General features: G+C 35.6%; 1 protein-coding gene and 1 non-coding gene across 3 annotated transcripts in view; one reads left to right on the top strand and one right to left on the bottom strand.

Moving 5' to 3' along the window:
• The window catches only part of Strn (striatin), a 148817-nt gene that overhangs the window by 8173 nt on the left and 113929 nt on the right, over positions 1-26715 (bottom strand). The window contains exons 9-16 of one of the 2 annotated variants that reach the window (XM_023711266.1): positions 25271-25357; positions 24669-24812; positions 20900-21036; positions 12955-13130; positions 10809-10856; positions 9716-9837; positions 5455-5622; positions 2867-3007 (exon numbers count right to left, since the gene is read on the bottom strand). In XM_023711266.1, coding sequence (XP_023567034.1) covers positions 2867-3007; positions 5455-5622; positions 9716-9837; positions 10809-10856; positions 12955-13130; positions 20900-21036; positions 24669-24812; positions 25271-25357 — 1023 coding nt within the window. The remainder of the gene's footprint in view (positions 1-2866; positions 3008-5454; positions 5623-9715; positions 9838-10808; positions 10857-12954; positions 13131-20899; positions 21037-24668; positions 24813-25270; positions 25358-26715) is intronic. The other variant, XM_004627613.2, reaches the window with a different exon arrangement.
• On the top strand, positions 21680-21786 carry LOC111815736. The gene has a single exon (XR_002820382.1). It is a non-coding gene; the product is annotated as a U6 spliceosomal RNA (small nuclear RNA).

Consider the following 26715-nt stretch of genomic DNA (forward strand, 5'->3'; position numbering starts at 1 on the left):
CAAAAGATAGCTAAGGTAACTGCACTACTAATTCCTATTAGTTCGCTGAAAGAAACAGTATGTATATTGTTTGATCAATCTTATACGCCTATATCAGGTAATCTGAACAACTACTTTGAAGACAGCAATATGCCATATAATAACCACTGTTACTTTCCTATCTTTTTTTGAAATTCTGTATCATTTTTGATTTCTGTTACATTTAAAATAAAATATGTCAAAAGTTTTTTCTTTTTTTAAAATTTTCTTTTTAAAAAAATTAATTATTCATTTTCCCTAGAGAGATGAAGGGCTATCCTTACAACAAAAGGACAAGTGGCAAAATTTGAGTATGAATAGCAACTTGGAAAGCAATACTGCATCAGTGTTAAATTTTCTGATTTTGATCATTTTAATATTTCATAGCAGAAAATGTCGGAATTATATCTAAAATATCTACAGTGTAAATGGCATGATGTCATTCAAGTGGCTCAGAATTATACACATATACAGAGAGTGAAAAAGTACTGGAAGCCAATATTAAAAACTAGTGGGGGCTGACGAGGTAGCTCAGCAGACTGAATGTCTGCCTAGGCAAGCGCGGGGACTGGGGTTCAATTCCACGCACCACATGCTTCACTGGCCCCACCCCCGGGTGCACCGAGCTAGCAACCAAGTCCAGGAATGGTAGCACACACCTGTAATCCCAGCATTGGGGAGGGGCTGAAAACAGATCACTACAAGTCTGAGCTGCGCAGTGAGACCCTGTTACCACATATTAAAAAAAAAAAAAAAAAAGTTAATTTATGTCACCCATAGTGAATATGGGTCACAGGTAGCCAGGAGTTCTTGTAATCTTTGTATCTTTTTTTTGTACTAATTTACAAATTTAAGATTACTTCAAAATAGTTTAAAAATGAAAATCTATAATAAGAATTATAAGTTTACATTCATGTAATAGACACTATTACTGAAAATAACCTGATCTTACTGGATTTTCATGTTGTTCCTACGTGGTTCTTAAAAATTGAAGATATTCTCATGGCACATGGTCACCCATCCTGTTATCTAAACATAGTACAAAAATGTCACTTAATCACGTGGACTAGTTCTTGGTCAGTTCTACTTGATTTAAATAATCTTAAAGAAGTTGTTACTTAGTTTTGAGATTCATAACATATATTTTTCCAGAGATAACACGCCATTAAGCAATACAGACTCAGGACTTATGAGAACCTGTACTGTAATGTCATGTAATTCAGTTGTGTCCCAAATCTTCTGATCAAGGAGATTATGGGGCCAAAGAGGAAAGTGATCGATGATGTAGAGTGTGCCTAAGGAGAGTCACATGGAGAGAAAACATTCTCTCAGGCTTTCACAGAGAACAAATTGCCCAAGCAATGGCCATGACTCATCCACATGGCTGACACTGACAAAGGATCTACAAACTGAGGTACAGGATCTCAGGATAAATCCTGAGGGGATTTGACTGACCTTATCAGATCCAAAAGCTACAACTCTTGTTGCACAGGTCTTGCTTCATCTTGATCTTAACCATCCACCAGAAAAGTATAAAAACGAAGTATAAGACATAAAGCCATGCTGTTAGGTTGAGCTGTAGGGGACTCAGGTCAACAATTTCTGACAGTGCCAGTCAAGTGGAAGACCCAATACTATTATGGACTACTGGACTCTTTTAGAATATTTGTTGAGTTAACACACCTATAATATTCAAATGATGGAACTAAACAAAAAAAGGGGATACAGATGAATGTCCATTTTGTATCTGTGTATTCAAAATGGTTGGAATAGATATATAGTTACATTCTCTTAATGAATAGAGGGATTTGTTGTAATAGTGTTTGCAAATAGGATATCATGTCTGCAACTTGTACAGCAAATAACCACTAAGAAGAGAGTATGTAATGTGTTAATTATTGAAACTGTCATACCAAATTGATTTGAAACTGTCTCACTTCTATTTGTCTCCCAATAAAATTATGGGAAAAAAAAATAAACACACACACAAAAATAAAATAAATGAATAAAACAACAACAACAAAAAACAAAGGGAAACAGAAGACAGGAGGCAATGGGCTGGGGAGTTAGTTCAGTAGAATAAGTGCTTGCCTGGCAAGCGCAAGGGCCTGAGTTCAATCCTTGACTCTGCAAAAAAAAAAAAAAAAAAAAGACAGGAGGCAGGGGAAAAAAGAGAAAGATAAGCAAACATGTACGTGCACACATACCTACAAGTGTACATGTTCACACACAAACACTTGCACATACACCCATGTAATTATTTTTAAAATCGATTTCCAAATTAAAATGTGCACACAGTTTTATCAACTGCAATCTAAACTGGATGCCTGGATTATGATCAACTATAGAAACCAATTCACTTAACAACAACAATAACAAAAAGCCAAGACCCAAAAAGATCTGTAGTATCTTCTCCATAAACTGAGAAACATTTATTTCCTGACGATTTATATCTAATAAGAAGTTTCACATTTGAGATTCTGAAAGCCATGTGACCTATATTTTAATTAATGTTGAGCTGCAAAATTAACAATGAAATAATAAAATGAAAACAGATTTCATTTTTATTCAGAATACCTTCTTACCATAAAACTGAAAAGTAGTCATTTAGCATAAAATTAAGAACCAAAAAATTAAACTTCATACATCTGTGGAATACTCAAATGCTATTTTACATAGTATAGTTATAAATGTACGTAAACTTAATTTGCTTTTAAAAGTCTATTGTAAATCATTATATTGTTCTGTGTTCTAGATTTAAAACATATTAATATTTTAAGGATAGTAGTTACAATTCTGATTAAGTTAAAAACTGATCCAAACAGACTATTAAAATTGGTATACATACTTGAATCTAGATTGGATTCTAAAGTGAGAATGCGTTGCTGCGTTTCCATATTAAAGATGCTTGTATATCCTTTGCTGAATGATGCTACCATATGGCTTGGGTCACTGCTCACTAGATCCACAGAGGCAGGGATTCCCAATTCTAAAAGAGTCAGGACATATTCAGAGAATAGCAATGAAAGTGTTTACTTAAAAATGTGATCAAAATATAACAGAATAAATACAATGGCATGATTTCTTTAAGAGTAAATAGGGGGCCTGGCCCTAGCTCAGTCCTTTGGGGCTGGGGAGATGGCTCAGTGGAATAAGCGCTTCCCTGGCAAGTGCAAGGGCCTGAGTTCAATCCCCGGTTCCGGGGGAAAAAAAAAAAAAAAAAAGAGTAAATAAAGCTTACCATGAGAAGGAGAATCAGCTCATAAACACCCAACAAAGATTTTTTTTGGTGATGTTTAGCCTTACACAACTTTATTATCCTTACCTGTTTCGTCTCACTGTAGTCAGTAAAACAAAAACCATCACTACTCTGAATATAGCAACTCTGTCCATAATAGCTCAAAATTGAAACAACTTAAGTGTTTTCTATTATTCTATTAGTATGGAATACAAACATATTCAAACAGCAATTAGACAACTACAATCCCTTTCAGCGTGAAGAAGCCAGAGCGGTCTTCGCCCATATTTCCTTTCATGGCAGTTCAGGTTACTTCTTCAGAGGGGGGAGTATTGCAGGCAGCCAAGTTAGATAAAAATATTATAGGCAGTCAGACAGGGCCAGGCCCTCGAAAGACACAGCACAGAAGAGGAGATGCCTTACAACTGTGGGAGGGGCGGATGCTCCTGCTGTGAACCAGACCTAAAGACCTAAATGCCAAACAAATGCTAAGAGTAGCACCTGGGATTGATATTCTAAATAGGAATTGATCACCTGGAAAGACCCAAGTGAGTCACTAGCCCAACCCCCAATAGAAAACAAATATGGACTACAGATTTTGCAACTTCTACCTTAGCCTAGGACTTTAGAGTGGTGTAAAGAAAAGTATTCACTTAAACCCTGGTTTTGATCCCTAGCACCACAGGAAAAAGTCATGATATTAAAACTTCAACACTAAAATTATGAAATTAAAAAAATTGTTAGAATCATGTAAATACTAAATGCAAGGAACTCACTGAAGTCTAAAGACAAATCATAGTAACTCAGTAAAGAATTTTTATTTACTATCTAGAATATTTAAAACTTGAGAGCTTACTTATAAACATAAAAGCAGAATATATAAAATAAGTTAATAATCTGACTTTTATATGACTCAGTTTCTAACTAAAGCAAGCTAACAGTTCAAATGTGTGTAGCGCAGAAGATAAATGGCCAAAAAGAAAACAAAGAAACTCTCAACATAATTAGCCATCAGAGAAAAGAAAACTAAAAATTAACTTAAAACTAAAATGAAATACAACTACACATCCATCACAATGGCTAAATTAAACTGAAGACATCTTGCCACTGTTGGTAAGCACGGAGAGTAAATGAAACTCTCACTGTAGTCAGTGGTACAAAATGCCGTGATCACTTTGAAAACAGCAACTCTGTCCATAACAGCTCAAAACTGAAACAACTTAAAGTGTCTTTAAGTGGCTCTATCAAGAGGTAAATTAATAAATTATGGTTTGGTCTTAGCCAAAAGGCTGGGAAGCAATGATAAATTATGGTTTAATAAAGTATTATTAAGTAACAAAGAGAAATGAACTGACAATAATTTGCAGAAAAATTAGTAAAAACCAGATATAAGAGTACATAGCTATATCATTTCATTTGCATGCAGTTTTAGAAGAGATAATCTAACCTATGATGAAAGAAATCACAACAATGTGTACCTCAGGTTGGGCAGGAGAAGAGTGGCACTGAATGAGAAGGGCACAAAGGAGGCCTGGGAAGTGAAAAAGCTTTAGATCTTGATCTGAGTTACAAGGTTGCACTCTTCATGAGACACACTGAAATGTTCATTCATTCATTCATTCATTCATTCATTCATTCATTAGGTATAGGGTGTCATTACTCAGCTCGGACTTGTCCTGTTTCAGCCTCCCAAGTGCTGTGATTACAGGCATGTGCCATCAGGCCCGGTTTCAGTGGCTGGCACGGTGTGCCCAGGATTCCAGGGTTCAAATTCAGGTCCTTGTGCTTGCCAGGCAGGCACTTAGATCACTGAGCTATCTCTCCAGCCCCTGAAATGTACTCTTTTAACATCTGTATTTTTCACTGTACATATATTATACCTCAATTTTTTTTCTCCGTACCAGGAATCAACTCAGGACCTTGTGCTTGCCAGGGAGGCATTTATGCCACTGAGCTATATCCCTGGCCTTATACCTCAATTTTTAAAAATATAAAAATCTATTCTCACTACAGAACTGCACTTTTAAGAATCACATGTAAGTTGGAAATTCAAACAAATACTTTTGTTCATTCAAAAAACCTTCAAATTAAATTTAAATATCAATAGTTCATAGAACCATTTATTAATTCCTTATTTACTTTTAGAATGAGATGTTTAATAACAGATTCAGCAAAATGAAATTTTAAAGCATATATACCTTGATTATCATTAAATACAGTTAGTGCTGGAGCAACCTCAGTTGGGTTCCATAAACGAAGAGTGCCATCTGCTGAGCAGGACAACAAACGCTGATGTGCTGCACTGTAAGCCAAGCCCCAGACTGCATCTGTGTGGCCTAGCAAAGGGCCTCTTAAAACAGAAGGATCTATATAGAAAAGCAAAAATGCAAAATTAGGAGAAAAAATCATAAAGATACTTAGATTCAAGAAAAGGTAAATCACTTATAAGCACATGGTAACAATACAAAATATATTGCCTAGTTTCAATTATTTTTTTGAAATGTAGTGAAAACAGATTTAGAAATATACAAATGTAGAGCTCAAATTTCTTAAAAAGCATATATATGTCTTCCTAAAATATTAGGTATATCCTTGCTTTCTTTTGTCCTCTCATTTATCTAGATATTTTAAAAGTATATTAACATAAATTATTTGAATTTAATCTGCCTTAGAAGAAATCACAACTCAAGTTCCCTGAGAAAGTGAACAGAAGTCTGTCCTTCCCTCCTCTGAATTTGTTCTGAACTTCGACTATACCTCCTTCTGGCTACTTCTCCTAGCGAACAATGAATGGCAATTATTCCTGAGAGTACCCAGGGAGCATGACATTTGAGGTGGACAGGAACTGAAACTTACAGGAATCTCCAAATTCTCATTCAGTAGCAACTGAGGTGTGAGGATGTGCACATGGGGACAGGAGGAGAGGGTCCCTATGCACAGTTTCATGTAACAGTCAAATTGGAAACTTTATTAATCTTCACAAAGACTCTTATGAAGTGATTTCAAGATGGTTCACCAGTATAGAAATGCCAACAGTGTTATATGTCTTTTTTTTTTTTGGTGTTATATGTCTTACATTCTCAAAAACGTCATTTGAATATTTAGGATACTGTATCAGACACTATGATTGATGCTGACACCATAAATATGATTAAGACATCACACTATCCCTGTCTTCAAAACACAATATTAAAAGTACAGTAATTGACAGATACTACTAAAAAAGTAAATGAGATGATGAAAACGTCCCAAAACTTCTTAAAGACAGTGGCATCTAGAGTATACAGATGTCAACCAATCAGAGAATAGAGGGAAGGTATGCCTGGCAAGGAAACAGCATCTACAAAATTGTAGAAGGAAAAGTAGTCTGATAATACAAGGAAATTTACGAGCAATTCGATATTGCTGTAGTGTGGCATTTGAGGTAGAAAAAGATGAGAAAAAGGCATCTAGTTTATGGTAAGATTTCTTTTTTTACGTAGTTAGCACAGGTTCTACAGGGTCTCACTACACAGGTCAGACATAGTGATCCTCCTGTTTCCAGCCTCCCAAGCGCTGGGATTAACGTGCACCACCACACCCAGTCTCAGTCACCATCTAAGCAGGGCACAGGGCCGGCATGGCTGCACCAGGGATTGAACCCTGGTCCCTGCATCTGCCTAAGCAGGCGCTTTAATCTGCTGAGCTATCTGGCCGGCCCTAGGATTTCTATGACACATTAAGGAACTCAGAAATTATCCTAAAAGCTATTATGAAAGGTTCAGTTATGAATTTCCCAGGAGCAGTAGATAAGCCATTTGAGTTTTTAATAAGGTAACCTTGCTGTGTATAGAAGACAATAGTCAGAAAGAAGATAAAGGGGCTGGTGGGCAAAATGGAAAAGTGATCATAAAAATCTAAGGTACAGAAGGTGTACATGGACCATAGCAGGAATAAATTTAGAAGTACTTAAGGAATTATTAAAAAAAAAACAAACCTACAGAATAAGATATGGATAATATGTTGTAACAAGGAATTAAGGAAACTCAGGTTTCTAGTAGGCCCATCAACTAAATAAGAAGAAACACAGAATATACTGCAATTTAAGGACAATGGCAACTTTACTGAAATTTCTTGCCTGGCTTGGTGGTGCATGCCTATAATCTGAGCACTGGGAAGGCTGAGGCAGAGTACTGCTATGAGTTGCAGGCCAGCCTGAGCTACATAGTGAATTCAACAACAGCCTGAACTGCGTAGTGAGACCCTTGCTCAAAAAACCCCAAAATTTTATAGAGAGATTCTGGAGCTTAAAAAGACTTATCAGTCAACAACCTAGAAAGCTACAGAAGTAGATGTAATCTACCACTGCAATGAATGAGGTAAGGCCTGGGTCTTGAAAAATTATACTATTTAAGGCATGAAACATAAAAAGACTCACTCCACAAAATAGAGAAAAGAGAAATCATCACACACTGTCAAGCCAGTATTTCTAAGAGAAGAGAAATCTAAATGGAACTAAGAATGCAGCTCTAAAAGGAACATTTTCTTTTTTTAAAATTTATTTAATTTGGTACAGGGTCGTGCTACACAGCTCAGACTTGTAGTGATCCTGCTATGTCATCTTCCACAGTGCTGGGATTGCCACCATGCCCAGTTGCAGTGGTCGGCTCAGTGTGCGGAACCAGTGATTGAACCTGGGTCTTTGCACTTGCCAGGCAGGCGCTTAGACCGCTAAGCTATCTCCCAGGCAAGAAAAGAACATTTTCAATTGTAACCATACAGCTAGTAAAAATAAGGTTTGTAAAATATTGGATTGGGTAATTAGGAAGTCAACGGCAATCTTGCTATATTTATGTGATATTTCTAGAAGCCATTAATGCAAAAGGTGATCCAAGGGAAGGACATGAAATTCTTAACTAGTAATTATGTTTTCTAGATAACACCGTCAAAAAAACATTGATGAAGAGGAAATGACACTACATAGAAAGAAAGAGAGAGAGAGAGAGAGAGAGAGAGAGAGAGAGAGAGAGAGAGAAAGAGAGTGTCAAGAACAAGACAATCTCTCACTCAGAACTTACTCAGATGCAGAGGGGGATGGAGAAAGAGCAGAGAGGTGTAGAGTGCTGTTGTGTTCATTTTTACAATGAATGTGAGTGCTATAATCTCAGCAGTCTAAGAGGCTGAGGCAGGAAGATCACAAATTCAAGCTCAGCCTGGGCAGCTTAGTAACTTAGCAAGACCTGGCTCAAAACAAAAAACAAACAAAAAAAAAGAGGTGCTGGGGCTATATCTAGTGTGAAGGCTCTCAGTTCAACGCTTGTTTTTGTTTTTTTTTGTTTTGTTTTTGTTTTTGTTTTGTTTTGTTTTGCTCGGAATGCCTTCAAGGCAGGTTTGGCTGGTTTGAGTTGTGGGAATCAAACCACAGCAACATGAGCCTGACTGCTTTGTTGCAGCAGCCACTTAAAGAACTGAGCTAAGGGGCATGCCCCCAACGCTTGTTCTTGCCACACAATCGCTTATTCTACTTTGTTTTTTTAACGGCCCTGTTTTTTTGCTTGTTTTTTTTTTTTTTTTTTTTTTTTTAAGTTCGGGAATTTTTGTTTCTTGCATTTATGTTTACTTAGGTTGAATGGTAAAATCAATCGAAAGTGATAATGAAATTAATTAATTAGGCTTTTATGGAAAGAAAATACATTAAACCTTTTAACAGGAGCCAGGGATGTAGCTCAGTGGCACAGCATCTGTGTGGCAAACCCTAAGTCCTGAGTTTAATTCCTCATGCCAAAAAACAAACAAACAAAAAATCTTTTAACAGAAAAAACAGCCAATCCCAAAGCAGTTTTTATATGAGACCTTTATGGTAACATTTAGTGATGAATTATAATATGTATTTATGGCTTATAATACTGTTCAAAAAACTAACAGGCACTTCTTAATTTTTGATGCCTTTTAATTATTTTGGTAGCATGGGCTTTACAAGTTATTACCCTATATCCTCCTCAATAATTGATCAAGGGAATAACGCTAACATTCATTTTTCTTTAATTTTCTGTCCAAAACAGTGTTGAAATGATTGTTGGTTAGTAGTTCTCTATCAAGTACCACATAAATGTTTAAAATGAATAAAACAATTATCAACGAGGTCAATATTTCTGATCAGGAAGACTCTGGAGAATTGCAAAATGTTTCTAAAGAAGAGTATTTTTTTCTTTTGTCAAAATGATCCCCAAATATAGGATTTCTTTTTAACAAAATAAACATGCTTCTCTTTTACCTAATCTTTTTTTATTATTTTTTGTAGTACTGGGGATTGAACTCAGGACCCTGCGCTTGCCAGGCAAGTGCTTATTCTAGTGAGCTAACATTCCAACCCCCTCTTTTACCTAATCTTAAAAATATCTGATTTACCCTTTATATACTATGAAAACATGTGTAAAAAGAAAATAGTTTACTCTTTCAGAACTTTGAGAAATCACATACCATAAGAATCATAGGGATCAATGTTGGGATTAGTGGTATTCCAGCCCTGGATCAGTCCATCAGTGCCACCACTGTAACACTGCTCACCACTGCTGCTCATTACTACACAAAGCACTGGGCCTCTAGGGTACAAAATAAATAGGTAAGTAAACTGCTATTCCCAAAAATCAATCCTATGACTTGTTAAAAATTAGAATGCTTAATTATGCAAATGCTTACTATTTTTCTGATTTTTACAATGAATAAAAATATCAAAACACTGGTCATTTTTCTTCCTCTGATAAAAACCAGAGGTAAATTATGGGCTCCAGATCAAATTCATCCAGTAGTCTTTCTACAGTGAACAGTGGTTTTTAAAGGGCTGCAACACATAAAAAAAGGAAATGCTGGGGCTGGGGAGATGGCTCAGTGGAATAAGTGCTTCCTTGGCAAGCACAAGAGCCAGAGTTCAAACCCCAGTTCAGCAAAAAAACAAACAAACAGAAAATGCTATAGAAAGACCAGGGTTCAATCCCTGGACAAAAAAACAAAATACAACACAATATAACACAACACAATCCAACCCATACACAACAGAAAGAACATGGCCTAAAAAAACTACTATCTCATCATTTACATATATGCCAATCCCTGTGCTAAATCAAGTGAACAGACATGTCCCTTTACACTTAAATAAATTTAAAAATGTGATCACAATAAAAATATCTTTAGGTGGTACTAGGGACAGAACCCAGGGCTTCGCATATTCTGGGCACACCTCCACTTACTAAAGACCCAGTCTCAATATTTTTGTGTATGTTATCTTTAAGTAAAAAAAAAAAAGCAAATCTAATTGCTTCAATTTTATTTTCAAAACACATAAACATACACCATTTAAACCTCATAAAAATAAAATCTTTCAGCAAAGATCTCTAATTTGGGAGTAATAAACTTTTTAGCATATTATCTGCTAGTTTCTTCTACAGTCACAAAAAACACTATTAAGTACAAAACTATACATAACAAAATATGTAAGTGAAGGGAAAGAAAATAAACTACACTAATCAGATTTTTTTACAATGATGTTAGTTTAAAATAAAAAACACACACTTACTTATGAGCCCTGAATGTATAGATGGGCTCTACATCGAGAGAAGTACTCCTAAAACAGAAAGTGAAGATAACATTATTCAGTAGTTAACAAAATGAATGTGTGATAACAAACGCCTTTAGCAGCATGAACACTGGTAATATACAATTCTCAACTACAGGACACATTAAAAACGCCTACCTATCTCAAATAACACTTTCAGCACGTCAAGAAACAAGCTTCTTGCTCAATAGTAATACCCTGTCACAATGCTTTTAGCTTTGATATTATCTATTTGAGTAAAAGGAGAGAGACTTTCACTCTGAAGAAACAACATAGGGCTGGCAAGACAGCTCACAGACTAAGTGCCTGCTTAGGGAAGGGCAGGGACACGAGTTCGATTCCTGGCACCACATGCCTGCTGTGCCACCACCCCACCCCACCAGCAGGCTGAGCCAGCCACTGAGATCAGACGGGTGGTACACTTCGGTAATCCCAGCACTGGGGAGGCTGAAAACAGAAGGATCACAGGAGTAGCTGCGTAGTGAGACCCTGTGTCAAACACATAAAAATAAAACAAAAGGAAGAAAATGGAAAAGAAGAAACAACATGAACTTTGAAGGGATAAATCCCTGAATTCAATTTTCAGTTTTGTCATTAATTGGCTAACTTTATATAGTGAGTCTATGATAATTCCAGATTTCTCCATATTCAAATTAAAAGAGAAAAATGGAGACAGCAAACAATACTATGAAATTAAATGAGACTCTACAATTTAAAAAAAAAAAAAGCCTATAGGATGTAACCACCCAAACAGGATTTCAACAAATGGTATTTAATTTCCTTATCTTCCCATGAAGGTTAGTATGTTTATCCTTAATACTTTATAAACTGTTCAAGTCATTAGTTTATTACTAAGAATACTACTATAGGCACACCACTTTATTTTATCTACTAATGGAAACTAGATTTAAAATCTCTCATCTTGAAGTTTTAAGCTTAAAGGTAAACATGCAAAGATAAATTTTTTTACTACAGTATTACCAACGAATTCATTTCAGTATTTTTCTAAATTTTTGTCAAAATATATCATGAGCCATTCATGCTTCTAGCTTAATATGACTATGCTAGAACTATCACATTATGACTAAAAATGTAGAAAAACAAGTCACACTGAATCAAATTTTTCTCTACTGAAAATTATCAAGTCCATTTGGTTTAACTAAAGATCAGGTTGTGCTGTTACAAACTGTTAAATCAAGTAAAGTACTCTATCTACTCTCTGTATAACTCACAGCATGAATACCACTGATTTCTTTTAAATTGCTAACAGGTTCCCAAGAACAGCAGTAAAATTTCTGTAACCCTTTTCTATTTGATATTTTAGGCTTTTATTTTTCAGTAACAGGAATCAAACTTAGGACCTTGTGTTTGCCAGGCAGACACTGTACCACTGAGCTATCTCTCCAGCTCTCCACTTGATATTCAGTTGTACTCTTATAATAACAAAAGTGACTGAGACTGCATAAAACCCCTTGCTAGCAGACACTGGTTCTGGATCATATGATCCAAAGAAGAAGAAGTACTCTAATAAGGACTCCACCAAATCTGATGACTGGTAAGGCGGCTTATAGTCAATCTTGTCTCTTGATACTTAAGAAGTAAGGGCCCAAGGCAAACACTAGAAGGTAAGTAAGGCAAAAGCAGTGTGTCAGTTCAGTACCTAAAGTCTTGGGGACAAAAGATAAAACCAAAGAGAAGTCCCCATCCCTCTTAATCAGCCTTTTTTTCTCTTGTACTCTGTAAGTTCAAACAGTAAAAAATGGGATAGAAATTTGATTGTTTTAAATATGCCTATCTGGACCTGTTTATAACAGCAGAAATTTTCAGTAGAGACAAGGCACTCCCTAAATATGACAACCATTAAAAACACAGGATGTATAAGGACTGTAATCAGTACTCATGAACTCTGGGGAAACAATAAGATAACATGTTTTCCTATATGTCACTTTTCCAACCTAGCATTAGATTATAGGAAGGAAAAAAACACCCTAAATTATGTGACACTGTACAGAAAGAACTAGAAGAAAAACTGAATAGTAATAATTAAATATTTTCTCTGTTAAAAAGGAACAAAATATTCAAATAAATTAAAGTGGAATATTCTTACTTTTTAGCTGGGGCTGTTTTCTGCAAATTCCACATTTTCAATGTGTGATCCTCTGATGCTGTTATCAAAACAGGCTCAATGGGGTGAAAAGCAAGGGCTCGAATACCATCAAAGTGACTTCTCAAAGTAAACTTAGGGTTCCAAGTCTTCCTCAATGCATCTTTATTATTTGCTATCTATTAAAGAGACAAAACAAAGATTTCTGTACATTTAGGTGAGGATAAGAAAAAGCCCTTACACTCTCAATATCAATCTTTGCTGATTTGTTAGTCAACCATCACAATGAGTAACTTTTAAAGGAATTTTCAAAGCAACTTTCAAACCAAAGGTAAAATTAGCAATATGTCAAACAGTGGTTTTCTTCGAAGAATGAAATTTTTAATGAGACATCACAATTTAACATAAAAAGCAAATCAAATAATAATAATATATAATAGATCTTCACAAGTGCTATAGTTCAGATTGTAAGTGTCTCCCAGAGGCCCATGTGTTAAAGTCTTGGTTGCCATCTGTGGCACTCATGGAAGGTAGCACAATCTTCATGAGTTGGGCCTAACAGAAAGAAGTTAGATCATGGGAGGTCTGCTTCTGAAGTAGATATTCAGACCCAGCTCCTCCTCTTTCTCTTTGCTTCCTCTATTATAGGCTTCCACAATGATGTAAGCTGGTCCAAAAGCAACAGGCCACCCATGTATGTACTGAAACCTCTCAAACACTGAGCCAAAATAAACCTTCCTTACTTGTGAATTAGTTTTCTCAGGTACTGTGCAACAGTGACAAAAATCCAACTAACACATTTAAGATGCTTTTAAAACCAAAAAATTTAATCTAAATTACACAGTTTTATTTTTTTATACTAGGGGTTAAACCCAAAGGCTTTTGTACTAAACCATGTCCCCAGCCTTTTTTGGTTTTTAAGACAAGAGTCCTACTAAGTTGCCTGAGCTGGACTTGAACTTGCGATCTTCCTACTTCAACAACCTTCTAGTGTGATACTACAAGTTTGTGCTACCACAGCTGAATAAAATTTAGCGGCTAGAAAGTATAATTCTGGGTAGAAGTTGAAACACTAAGTTGACTTTAAACCTGTTAACATTTAAAAATACAATCATACATTTGAAGTTTTTAATACCACCTAATAAAAGCTAAATTTTACTCATTAAAGTATAAATAAGGTTTATAAACAAAATAGAAAATGTTTAAAATAAATACTACAAAAAAATCCCATTCTGTTGGTACAATAAACCGTTCTTCCTTCCATGGTAACTTCATCTCAACAACGGAAAAAACATGCTGTACTATTTTTTTTTTTTTATTTCAACTAACATGAAAATTGAAATACCTGTTACTTCACACTAGCACTACGAATGACCTCTTCACCCTCACAGGTTATCAATCACACTAGGTTTGAACAAGATTGGGGTACTGGTAATACACTAGATTTATTAGCAAACAATGAAAAGGAAAACAGCTATACAGTACTAACAATAGCTGCTAGTTTGAGTGTCCAATATTTTATTTTTGCAGAACCAGGAATTGAACTCAGGCCCTTGAGCTTGCCAGGCAAGCACTTATTCTACTGAGCCATCTCCCAGGCCCCCGGCATCCAATATTTTAAACATTATTCTAAACACTTTAGATGCACTGACCTAATCCTCACAATAAATCTATTAAGCAAGAATTAACATTATTTTCACTTGATACATCAGAAAAAGAGAAGTGAAATCATTTGCCCGAAGATGCCTGGAATCAAACCCAAGCAGTTTGGGAACACAGGTCACAGTCAATATAAACTACACTACAGAACACAATACACAAGTTAAAAGATTTGTAGAAAAAAGCCAGACATAATATATCAGTTACAGTGATAGAGAACACAAAACACATTGTGCAAGGAACTACTACTATAAGAACTGAGGCTGGTTATCCTGGAAAAGAAAAATTCAGTTCAATCATGCTCAGTCTTGACTGAACTATTCAATAGCTGAATAGCCTTCATATGCAGAAGAAATGAAACTCTTTTTGAATGAGTAGGTAGTCATCAAAATGTTTCTCAGTCCCACTTCCTTGTATTTACACCTCCTCAGCTCCCTCTGGACATCATAGAGTTGTCTGTGTGTCCAACAGCATACGTAAGTGATAAGTTATTCAAAAATGAGACTATAACATTATCTGTCTTGGATGCTCTTTTTCTCTCTTTTCATAGCACTCATAATGAGAGAAAATAACTGCGATGTTGAGTAGGCCATGAAAACACCTGCCAAGAACCAGGGCCTTCCAACTACTGAAGAGCTTGGAAAAATATTTTCTATCCTTCAAGTCTTCATATGAGACTGCAAGCCTTGCCAACATCCCTGACTGCAACTACATGACAGATCTTGTTAGAACCACATAGCTAAGCCACTTCCAGATTTCACACCCATAGAAACTATGAGATAATATTTGTTGTTCTAAGCTGTTAAGCACTGATATAATTTGCCCACAGCAGTAATTACTAATATATTTAATAAAACCAACAACTATGTTTGGAAACATACTGAGGGACATAACACCAAGTTTCCAAACAATTAAAACCTATACATGAAAGGCCAGCCAAATAGCTCAGCAGATTAAAGTGCCTGCTTAGGCAGACGCAGCAACCGGGGTTTGATCCCCAGCCTGCTATGCCAGTGTAAGTGCCGGCCCTGGGCACACTGAGATGGTGAATGAGAATGGACATCATGGCATGCACCTGTAATCTCAGCTCTTTGGGAGGCTGAACACAGGCAGATCACTATGAGTCTGATCTTCGTAGTGTGGCCCTGTAGACCCTTACTAAAAAAATACAAAAATATAAAAATATAAAAATAAAACCTACACAAAAAGTATGCACTTTCTCTAGAGAAAAGGTTAAATTCCACTAGGTACTGGAAAAACTCTTTGAAGGGTTAACAGGAAATACAAGTTATCTGCTTTGGGCTGGGAAGATAGTTCTGAGGTCTAAGTGCTTGCCTGGCAAGTGCAAGAACCTGAGTTTGATCCTCAATACTGTATGCCATGCCAGGACCAAAACCAGGTGTGATGGCACACATCTATAATCCTAACATTGGGAAGGCTGCAACAGGAGGATCACTACAAATCCAAATTGTGTAGTGAGACACTATATCAACAACAAAATTATGTAAAAAAAAAGTCATCTGGTTTATCCATGATGAACTAGATAATCTAGATGACCTCTGTACTGAGGACAAGTAGAGAAGTATGTAAAACATGGAGAAACAATAAAGTAGTGAAGAAAAACAACCCTGTCAAGGGAAGGACACAGGCCTAAAAAGGTAAACCTGGTATTTGGGGCTGTCTTCCCACAGAGGTGTTTACTGATTCTCAAAGGATGGCTAAGAGGCCAAGCAGTGCTTTTGACAGACTTTCAGCACTGTGGGAATACAAAGTGCTATGAATGACCTGTCAACAGAATGGAGCTTGGTGAATCACTTTGCTGTGGGTTAAGATCTTAAAGGGTTATGTCCTTGAAATAAAGGTGAACTGGAAGAAGCCCTTGGAGGGGCTGTAGCTGACCTTAAGAACTGAACACAGACTATATTGATTCCAGGTTTATAATGGCTGCAGACATCTGAGAAAAGAAAATTAAAATATATTCTCTGCAGGAATATAGGTTTGAATAACACAACTATTTGGCCACACATAAGAATTATGCATTTAAGGAAATAAGAATATAAATAAAAAGCAGAAATAATATATAACAACAAGAGAACCTCCAACTTTAAAATAATCGTACTTACAATATTCAAGAAGATAAAAAATAAAAAACTGGAAGAAGTTTAAATAATAATGAATCTAGCAGCAAAAATCTATAAAACCCGATACATGTATTTAACTACAGGTCACAGTTTATACTTTACATGTAACAGAAGAAAAAATGAAGTATAAAATGAGTCACAAAATTGAAAAGCATAAGAGACAAAGGCTACAGAAAGAAGATATAAACATAAAATCAGGTTTAGAAGGAGCAGGAGATACAAAAAATATTTGGAGCTGGCAAGATAGCTCAGCAGTCTAAAGCACCTGCTTAGGCAAGTTTAGGCAAGCATGCAGGGACTGCAGTTCGATCCCCAGCACCACATGCCCTACCAGCCCTGCTCCTAGGGAGGGTTGAGCTGGCCACAAAAACAAATAAATAAATAAATAAAAATAAACTATTTGAGAAGCAATGGCTGAGAAATTTATAAAAAATTAATGAAAATATACTAATCCCTAAAAATCTAAGTACTTCAAGAAGCTTAAAAATAAAAGCAAACCTTGCCTAACAACAAAGAAATAAACATTAAAGAAAATAAAATCAGACTATCATTAATGATCAATGCAGACATTGCTCTTGCCTTTCATAGAGAATATTAAAAATAAAAGACAATAAAATGTTTAGAATCCAGAGCCGGTAGTGGTGGCTCATGCCTGTAAATCCCAGCACTCAGGAGGCTAAGGCAGGAGGGTTGCTGTAAGCTAGAAACCAGCCTGGGCTACAGTGTAAGCTCAAGGCCAACATGAGCTGCACAGCAAGACCCTGTCTCAAAGGGACAAAATAAATAAATAAATAAATAAATAAATAAATAAATAAATAAATAATTTTTTTGAAATGTTTAGAATCCAAACAAAACAAGACACTACTGCTAATTAGAGACAATGTGAGCTGTTAATTCAGTCAAGCTTAACAAAGAATCTAAGAAAGACTTTTATCGAAGAGAAATATTAGAAGTGTTCTTGGGTGATCCCATATGTAGGACAGAATGACATAAAGTGAAATATGTAAAAGATGAATAAATATGATCCAAACTAAATATACAGCATAAAAATAATATCTTACAGAAGACGAATTAAGTAGTTAAAAATATTCTTACAACTTTGCATATAAAATCTTTAAAGAGTTTGTAGTAAATTTATAAGCAGTAGTAAATTTATAAGCATTAAAAAGTGGCAAAACAGTTTATAAACCCCAAGTACTATAATTGAGTTTTGAATAATAAATATAATCCCCAAATAGGCAAAAATAAAGAGAAAAAGACCACAGGTAGCACAAATAGATGGTACAACTTTAAACCAAATATATCAGCAACTACTTTTAAAAATAAATGTACTGAACACTTCAACTAAATTTAAAGGCTGTCAAATATTAGATGAAAAAAGCAAAATCAACTAGCACTCTAAAAAGATAAATGTAAAAATACCAGAATACAAAAATATTGGAAACATAATTGATTTTTTTAAAAAAACCTTTATTAAAAATGATGGAAGAGTACAAAGCTTGTCTTCTGGAGGGTTAACAACCTAAGTTTGCAGACCAAAAATAGAGAAAAAGGAGGGCCGCAAGGAAAGCCAACATTTTGGCCCTAGCCTTCGAAGGTCAGTTAAGACTCAGGACATAATGAGAACTTGTAATGTCACGTAACTCAGTAGTGTCTCAAATTTTCTGATCAAGGAGATTGTGGGGCCAAAGAGGAAAGTGATCGATGATGTAGAGTGTGCCTACGGAGAGTCACATGGAGAGAAAACATTCTCTCAGGCTTTCACAGAGAGCACACTGACCAAGCAATGGCTGTGACTCATCCACATGGCTGACACTGACAGAGGTTCTACAATTTGAGGTACAGGATCTCAGGATAAATCCTGAGGGGATTTCATTGATCAGCTACAACTCTTGTTGCATAGGTCCTGCTTTACCTTGGTCTTAACCATTCAGCAGAAAAGTATAAAAATGAAATATAAGAAGTAAAGCCAAGCTGTTATGTTGGGCTGTAGGGGGCGCAGGTCAACAATTTCTGACATTGCTAGTGAAGTGGAAGACCCAATACTATTATGGACTACTGGACTCTTTTAGAATATTTTGCTGAGTTAACACACCTATAATATTCAAATAATGGAACTAAACAAAAAAAGGGGATACAGATGAATGTCCATTTTGTATCTATGTATTCAAAATGGTTGGGATAGATATATAGTTACATCCTCTTAATGAACAGAGGGATTTGTTGTAATAGTGTTTGTAAATAGGTTATCATGTCCGCATCTTGTACAGCAATTAACCACTAGGAAGAATGTATGCAATGTGTTAATTATTGAAACTGTCCTACCAAAAAAAAAAAAAAAAAAAAAAAATCATCGTGTCTGAGGAGGTATCTGCATCCTCAATTCTGTTCCATTGATCCATGTCTGGTTTTGTTCCAGTATCATGCTGTTTCTATTACTATTGCTTTGGAGTCTAGCTTGAACTCAGGTATTGCTAGGCCACCTCCTTTGCTTCTGTTGTACAAAATTGTTTGTGCTGTTCTGGGTTTCTTCTCATTTCATAGGAATTTTAGGATTATTTTGTGTAGTTCAGTAAAGTGTTGGCATTTTGACTGAAACTGAATTGAATCTGGGTAGCATTTTTGGGAGTATGGTCATTTCAACAATGTTGTTTCTGTCTATCCAGGAATAGCATACATCTTTCCACTTCATGATGATATCCTCTTCAGTCTCCTTTTTCAGAGTACTGTAGTTTTTTTTTTTTTTTTTTTTTTTTGCGGAACTGGGAATTGAAATCCAGCCCTTGCACTTGCCAGGCAAGTGCTTATTCTACTAAGCTATCTCTCCAGCCCCTGTAGTTTTCTTCATAAAGGTCTTTCACTTCCTTGGTTGGGTTAGTTCTTGGTATATCATTTTTCTTGACGATTGTGTGAATGGTGTTGCTTTTATAATTTTCTTCTCATCTAGTTCATTGTTGGTGTATATAAATGTTCCTAATTTTTATGCATTGATCATATATCCTGCTACATTGTCAAAATAAATTATTAATTTAAAAAAATCTTTATTACAAATGACGGAAGAGTACAAAGACCCCATTTAGGTTAGAAAATTATTGCGCTAGCTCTGAGTGAGGAGAAAGTGGACTAGGATGGAAAATGTAAAGAAGTGTCTGTATTTCAGAACCTGGAAGATTTGCTAATGGGTGAGTACAGAGAGCTGGACTTCTAATCTGTACGAAAATGAAACATTTCTTTATCTCCTGAATAAAAAGGTCTGCTTATGCATCTATCCTATATGCCCTATACAGCAGGATTGCCGCAGGCAATATACTATTTTCTATAGCATAAAGAAAAGTGGAAAATATTTTAACAAAATGGTAAGAGAGATAATACTTTACCTGTGAAATAAGCAATTAGAAATATAAAATGACTAATTTAAAATTAAATGAATGGATACACAAAGGTATAAAGATTTCAGTTCCACAACACTGATAAGTCAGCCTTAACCTATGGAAGGCAACTGGTAAAAATCTATGCCTAGCAATAACTGAAATCACTTTTCAATAGGATATTGACTAACAGACTTGAAAGGCAAGAGCAATGTTGCTGTGAGGTAGGCATGAATTTCAACTAATCACTAGTGCACTAAAAGAACATTATACTATGAATAACAACATACATTGTTGTTAACAAGAAGACAACAATATGCAATGTATTAATTATTGTAACTGTCCTACTAACCTGTTTTGAAACTGTCTCATTGCTACTTGTTTCTCCATAAAATTAATAAAAAATAAATTAAAACAAAAATAGAACAAAACTTGGTGGAGGAAAAAGAGAATTCTTTCTCCTACCTAAGCTTACACTGGCTTGTGGATTTTTTTTTTTTTCGGAACTGGGGACTGAACTCAGACCCTTGCACTTGCCAGGGAAGCGCTTATTCCATTGTGCCATCTCCCCAGCCCCAGGCTTGTGGATTTGGGTTAAGCCTATAATTCAGATATAGCTTATTTGGAAAAATGTAAGCCTATCTTCACCTCTTCAAAGTTTACAATTAAAACGCAACCAAAGTCTACTCAATCAAGTCACTTTTACCACTGCCATTTGTTCTATAAGATCTGTTTTAAAGATTTGAGTTAGGAACATTAAAAATAAAAACTTCTACATACGTCGTAAGCTAGTGAATCTGCTTCATTGGCCACGGTAAGGCCTGCTAATTCTCCAAGTCCCAGTTCACTTTCAAGGGCTTCATCTGTTCCCATAATGAATGACTTCCCAGAAGAAGGAGGAAATGTCAGGGCTTCCACTGAATGGGGAGGACAAAGGAAACAACAAAATCTCTTGAACAGTCAATCAGTAGTCTCATGCTTGTATTAAATGTCTTATAAGAATATCTGTAGACTTAATTATTCCAAATTTCTTTTCAAACGCAATACAATTCAGCAAGCTGAAAATCTTGAGTTGATCGCTTTTGTCATATCTTCAACAGCTAAAGGTATCTATCATATAACTAGAAAAGTGAAACAGGAAACAAACAAATCTAATAGTTCATTATCCTCTCTTTTTCACTGTATAGAAAAAAAGGCATATAAAGAAAAAGTCTTTCCATTTGACATTTCAGGTTAACTCTCCAGTACTTTCTATCATTTACTAAACAAAAATGAGGAGTATTTCTGAACCCTACTCATTTCATTCAAAATAAAGTTAATTCTATAACCTGGAAGAAAGTTTTAAAAAAAAATTTTTGAAAGGCAAGGCATGGTGGTGCAATGCTTATACCAGCACTCAGAAGACTGACGCAGGATCACTGCAAGTTCGAGATCAACTTGAACTGCATAGTAAAACGTTGTCTTAAAAAGACAAAAAAGAAAAAAAAGAATACCTTAAAAATACAAAATATGCCTGAGACAAAAATTAATATAATATATAGTGTTAAAAGTCAGGGTAAGGTGCTTGCTTCAGCAGCACATATGCTGAAATTGGAACGATACAGAGAAGATGAGCATGGCCCCTGCGCAAGGATGACACGCAAATTTGTGAAGCGTTCCATATTTTTGGATACAGATTAATGTCCATTTTGTATCTGTGTATTCAAAATGGTTAGGATAGATACATAGTTACATCCTCTTAATAGAGGCATTTGTTCTAATAGTGTCTATAAATATCATGTCCAAATCTTGTACAGCAATTAACCACTAGGAAGAATGTATGCAATGTGTTAATTATTGAAACTGTCCTACCAATTTGGTTTGAAACTGTCTCATTGCTATTTGTTTCTCAATAAAATTATGGAAAAAATAAAAATAAAAAAATAAAGTCATGGGTATCCCCCCCCAAAAAAAAAAAGTCAGGGTAAGGGCCGGGGAGATGGCTCAGTAGAATAAGCACTTGCCTGGGAAGTGCAAGGGCCTGAATTCAATCCCCAGTTCCGCCAAAAAAAGAAAAAGAAAAAAAAAAAGGTCAGGGTTAACTCTGGGAGAAAAGGAAGACACAGTGATCAGAAAAAAGGCAACAAAGATGCCAGATGTGGTGGTGTGTGGTGATGCACCTGTAATCCCAGCACTTGGGAAGCTACAGCAGGAAAATCACCATGAGCTCCAGGGCAACCTGGGTATATAAATGAGTTCAAGGTCAGCCTGCACTACAAAATGAAACCTGTTTCAAAAAAAGTTTTAAAAAGGAAGGCAACATAGGCAGAACTCCTAGGCCTTAGTAATGTTCTGCTTCTTAACCCAGTGATGGTGGAAGAGGTTAGTGATAACTCTGACTTTGTGATAAATCAGTGAGCTAGAACCTGATAATTTCAGCACTTTCTGCGGGCAGTATTTTATTTCAAATTCAGAAATTTTTAAAACTCCACTTGAATATTTCCATTAGGTACCAACTGTTTCAAGAAGAAATTTTACTTTATAATAAACTTGAATATTCTTGCTTTATAACCGAATGTAGCAATTCAATTCCTTCAATAACCATCATATGAAAGGTGTTACAGCAAATGTCTATAATCCCAGCACTTGGGAGGCTGAGGCAAGAAGATCACCACGAGTTCTACGCCAGCCTGGGCTACAAAGTGAGTTCAAGGCCAGCTTGAACTACATAGTGAGAGTCTGCCCCAAAGCAAATCAACCAAAACAACTATCATAGAAGAACCAGTTAAAAGCCAAATTAAAATATTTTTATGTGGTTGTCAACATTTTTGGAAATGAAAGCCTATGAATTATTTTTTAGGTATAGTTACTTTGCTGACTGATGACATTTTGACACTTATTAATCAATTAGGTGAATTCGAAGAGCTCAAACTCAATTTCTACTAGAGGTAACAACTTTTCTTTGAAAGAAGTCAACTGTACTAACTTAGTGCATACAGAAAATAATTTACATGATGCTTTCTAGCACTATAACCAATCATATCTAACAATAAATGTTGAATAAATGATTATTTGCTTTTTAAAGTAGTGGGAAAAACTACTAGAATATTTGTCAGAACAGAATAAAACAGAATATAAATCTATATTCTAAGACAACTGTACAATATAACAGAAATAATGAAAATGCCTTACATCATGTGAAGAATTCGCTACATATTTACTAATATACAGTGGGGGTTTTTAAAGTTAGAACAGCAATTTTCAGGCCAAAGTTTCAAGCAAGTGATTCCTGATACAAGGTCTTCTTGGGTGATTTTTTTTTTTTTTGTTTGATTTGTTTCTATTTCTAACACTTAAAATAACTGTTTAGTTGAGATTAAAGCAACTCCAAAAGAAAATGCTACATTCTCAAAACTAAATATATAGAAAGTATGAGCCAACTTTAACCAGTGCTCTAGAAATGGCTTTATGAAACCTAAAGATAAGGAAGACAACAAATGCCTCCTCAAACCCAGGAAGACAGTCAACAGACTAGATGGCTGAAGAGGATCAATGTCGTCACTTGTTCACTTAGAATGCATGACTGCATAATTAAAAATTATTGGCCCTAATCAGCCATTATAAAATTATTAACTATCTCTTAATTATGATGCTGTAATGTAATGCAAGTACAGAGTACACAGGCTGTAGACAGTATTTCTGAAAGTGGACTGAAAAAAATAGCATCGATCATAGGCAGTTAAATATTCAATCCATTTCTCTCCCTTTCCCCTATATTCTCTTTCCCTTCACCCCTGCCTACCCCACCCTACTGTGTGTGTGCACGTGTGTGTGTGTGTCTCTGTCTTTGTCTATCTCTGTCTCTGTCTCTCTCTCTCCCGGGGATGGAGCCCCAGGCCTGTATATATAAAACCAGAGCTCTACCACTGGGCTACACTCATACTCCTAGCCGTATGTATGTTTTTAAGTATAAAGCAAAAGAGTTAACAAGGTGCCTACAACTATTAAAAAAAAAAAAAGTATATGCATATAGACAGGGACTGAAAGGGAATAAAAAAACAATAGAAACTGTAAAAGTAATGAGGTGACTTTTACCTTTTATCCATGATACACTGCTTAAATAAAATATTAATGCAAATATCAAAGTAAATATTTTCATGCACATTTTTTTTTTTTTTTTTTTTTTTGCGGTACTGGGGATTGAACTCAGGCCCTTGCACTTGCCAGGGAAGCTCTTATTCCACTGAGCCATCTCGCCGGCCCCAATGAACATATGTTTCAAATAGTACATATAGGACCCAAAACGTGAGTATCTACAAAGCTATGGAATATTTCACATCAGAAATTAAAGTTGTCTTTTTTGAAGTTTATGCTATTTCCAAAGTCATAAAGACTGAAAGTGAAATCAATATTTCTTGTATGTAAGAAAGTTTACATTTGCAGAACACCATGCAGACCAAACATTTGCAGAGGAAAATTATCTGTAATCTTCGGCAGTCCTTTCTAGTGACTGAATTTAAAGATGTATGTCTGAGTGCTTTCTGTCCTCGAACAAGTCCTAAATCCTTACCTTCATCTGCCCTATTAATTTCATGTTCAGGAAGCCTGGAACTGCTGGGCCTGGAAGGTGAACCCACAGATGGCTGCAATGAAGGAAGTTCATCAACATCTCTCAAATTAGCAAGCATATCTTGTAGTTTGGACCTATTGGGCCCTAGCCAGAAAAAAAAAAAAAAGGAGGACAGGGGAACAACAAAAAAAGAGGAAAATAGAATTATCCAACTGCATGAAAATGGTCCTTACTTTACATAGGTCTATATTTACCTTAAAACATATCCTAGCCCACTAATAAGAATTATGTTCAAATCTTAAATTTTAAAAGTTCATTATTTCTTTAAAAAGAACTGTATTTTACATATATTTTACAAATTAAGCTAAGGGAATCGTTATTTGCATGAAACAGAACACAAACATCCTACCTGAACCACTAAAAGTCATATTACTCTATAATCAAACCAGCAAATAGCATTCTAAATGAAGACAGACATGACTGTGAACCTACTGCATACTGCTTAATTCAAACAGTAACACTCTGTTCAAGCTACATTCACTGTCTTATGTGCTGAAGCTATGACACCCAAGGTGAAATCTCATGCCCTGCCAATTACTTACCTAAGCTTTGATTCTTCATTCTCCCACATCCCTGTTTTGACTGTTTTATATAGGATAGAGGCTGAAACAGATCTTCGGTAGTTTTTCCTGTTACAAGTTTAATTAAGAATGGGAAAAATCTTACCCATAGTCCACTTTTTTTTTTCCCCTATACCAGCAAAGAATACAACTACTTCTACAGAATTTTAACTAACACTCAGTACTATATTTCATGATAGTATGACAGAAGAACACAATTTGACTGGAAATATTCTACATCAGTTAAAAAAACTCAATCTGTTGATTAACAGTTGACCAAAGATTAACAGTTCGATTAAAATATGTAGCTATGATAGATTACAAATTAATGTGCTATATATCAATTCAAAGCTTTACTTCAGCTCTGATCCAGTCTCGCCCTGTTTCTGTTTCTTTGTCCATTTCACACTGCCTGCTGCCCCCTTCCGCGACTCCCCCCGAATAAGAAAAATGTCCTGGGGAATAGGAATAGCTCCCATTTGAGACAGGAGGGGTCCCAAATGGGTTGCCCAACTTCTCTTTTTATTCATACATTTTGATTTGTTTCCACACTGCTATTTTATACAGACAACAGGAACTAAAATGACTAAGAATGAACTAAAAGTGTGCTAAGCTTCAGTCTATATTCCTTTTATTTTCACTCTTGAAAGACACTAAAATTTCTATCCCATGGGACCGATGAGATAGCCCAGCAGACTAAGCACATTTTTAGGAAAGCACAGGGACTGAGGTTCAATCACCAGCACCACATGCCACACTGGCCCCGCCCCTGGGGCCAGTAAGCCGGTTGAGCCAGCCACCGAGTCCTGATGTGGAGCGTGGTAGCACATGCCTGTAATCCCAGCGCTGGGGAAGCTGAAAACAGGAGGATCACTATGAGTCCAAGCTGTGTAGTGAGACCTTGTAATGACCATATACATAAAAAAATGAAATTTTTACCCCAGAATCATTTCTCTTCACTGTACTAAAAAACCACATGCTATATACCTGAAAAAAGATCAAAATTCCCATATTCAAGAAATCTAATTGCTTCTATTAGTAGGAATACTGTTCCAGTCAAATGGTGCAGTTTTAGATTATAAGTGCTAAAGTCTAACTAGTTATATCTCAATATTTGACAAGAACTGATAATCAATACAGTAATAAAAATCGATAAATTTACATCTAGCTACCTTCCCCATCAAAAAATCTTTATATTTTAAGACACTCATTTTTTTCTTTCGCATAGTGATCTAAAGAAATATATCAATGTTAAGCTAATCTGGAAATTATTCTTCATGTACAATATCCAAATTTTTCTCAAAATTTTCATTTTAACTGGTTTTGGCATGATTCCAAAAAGCTATGACACATCATGTCTCAGTATACTTGCTAGGATTAACATTTTTATCATGAATAAAAGATATAAAATGTTTCATGCTTTAATA

This window comes from Octodon degus, unplaced genomic scaffold, assembly GCF_000260255.1.
Source record: "Octodon degus isolate 3935 unplaced genomic scaffold, OctDeg1.0 scaffold00020, whole genome shotgun sequence".
Lineage (NCBI taxonomy): Eukaryota > Metazoa > Chordata > Mammalia > Rodentia > Octodontidae > Octodon > Octodon degus.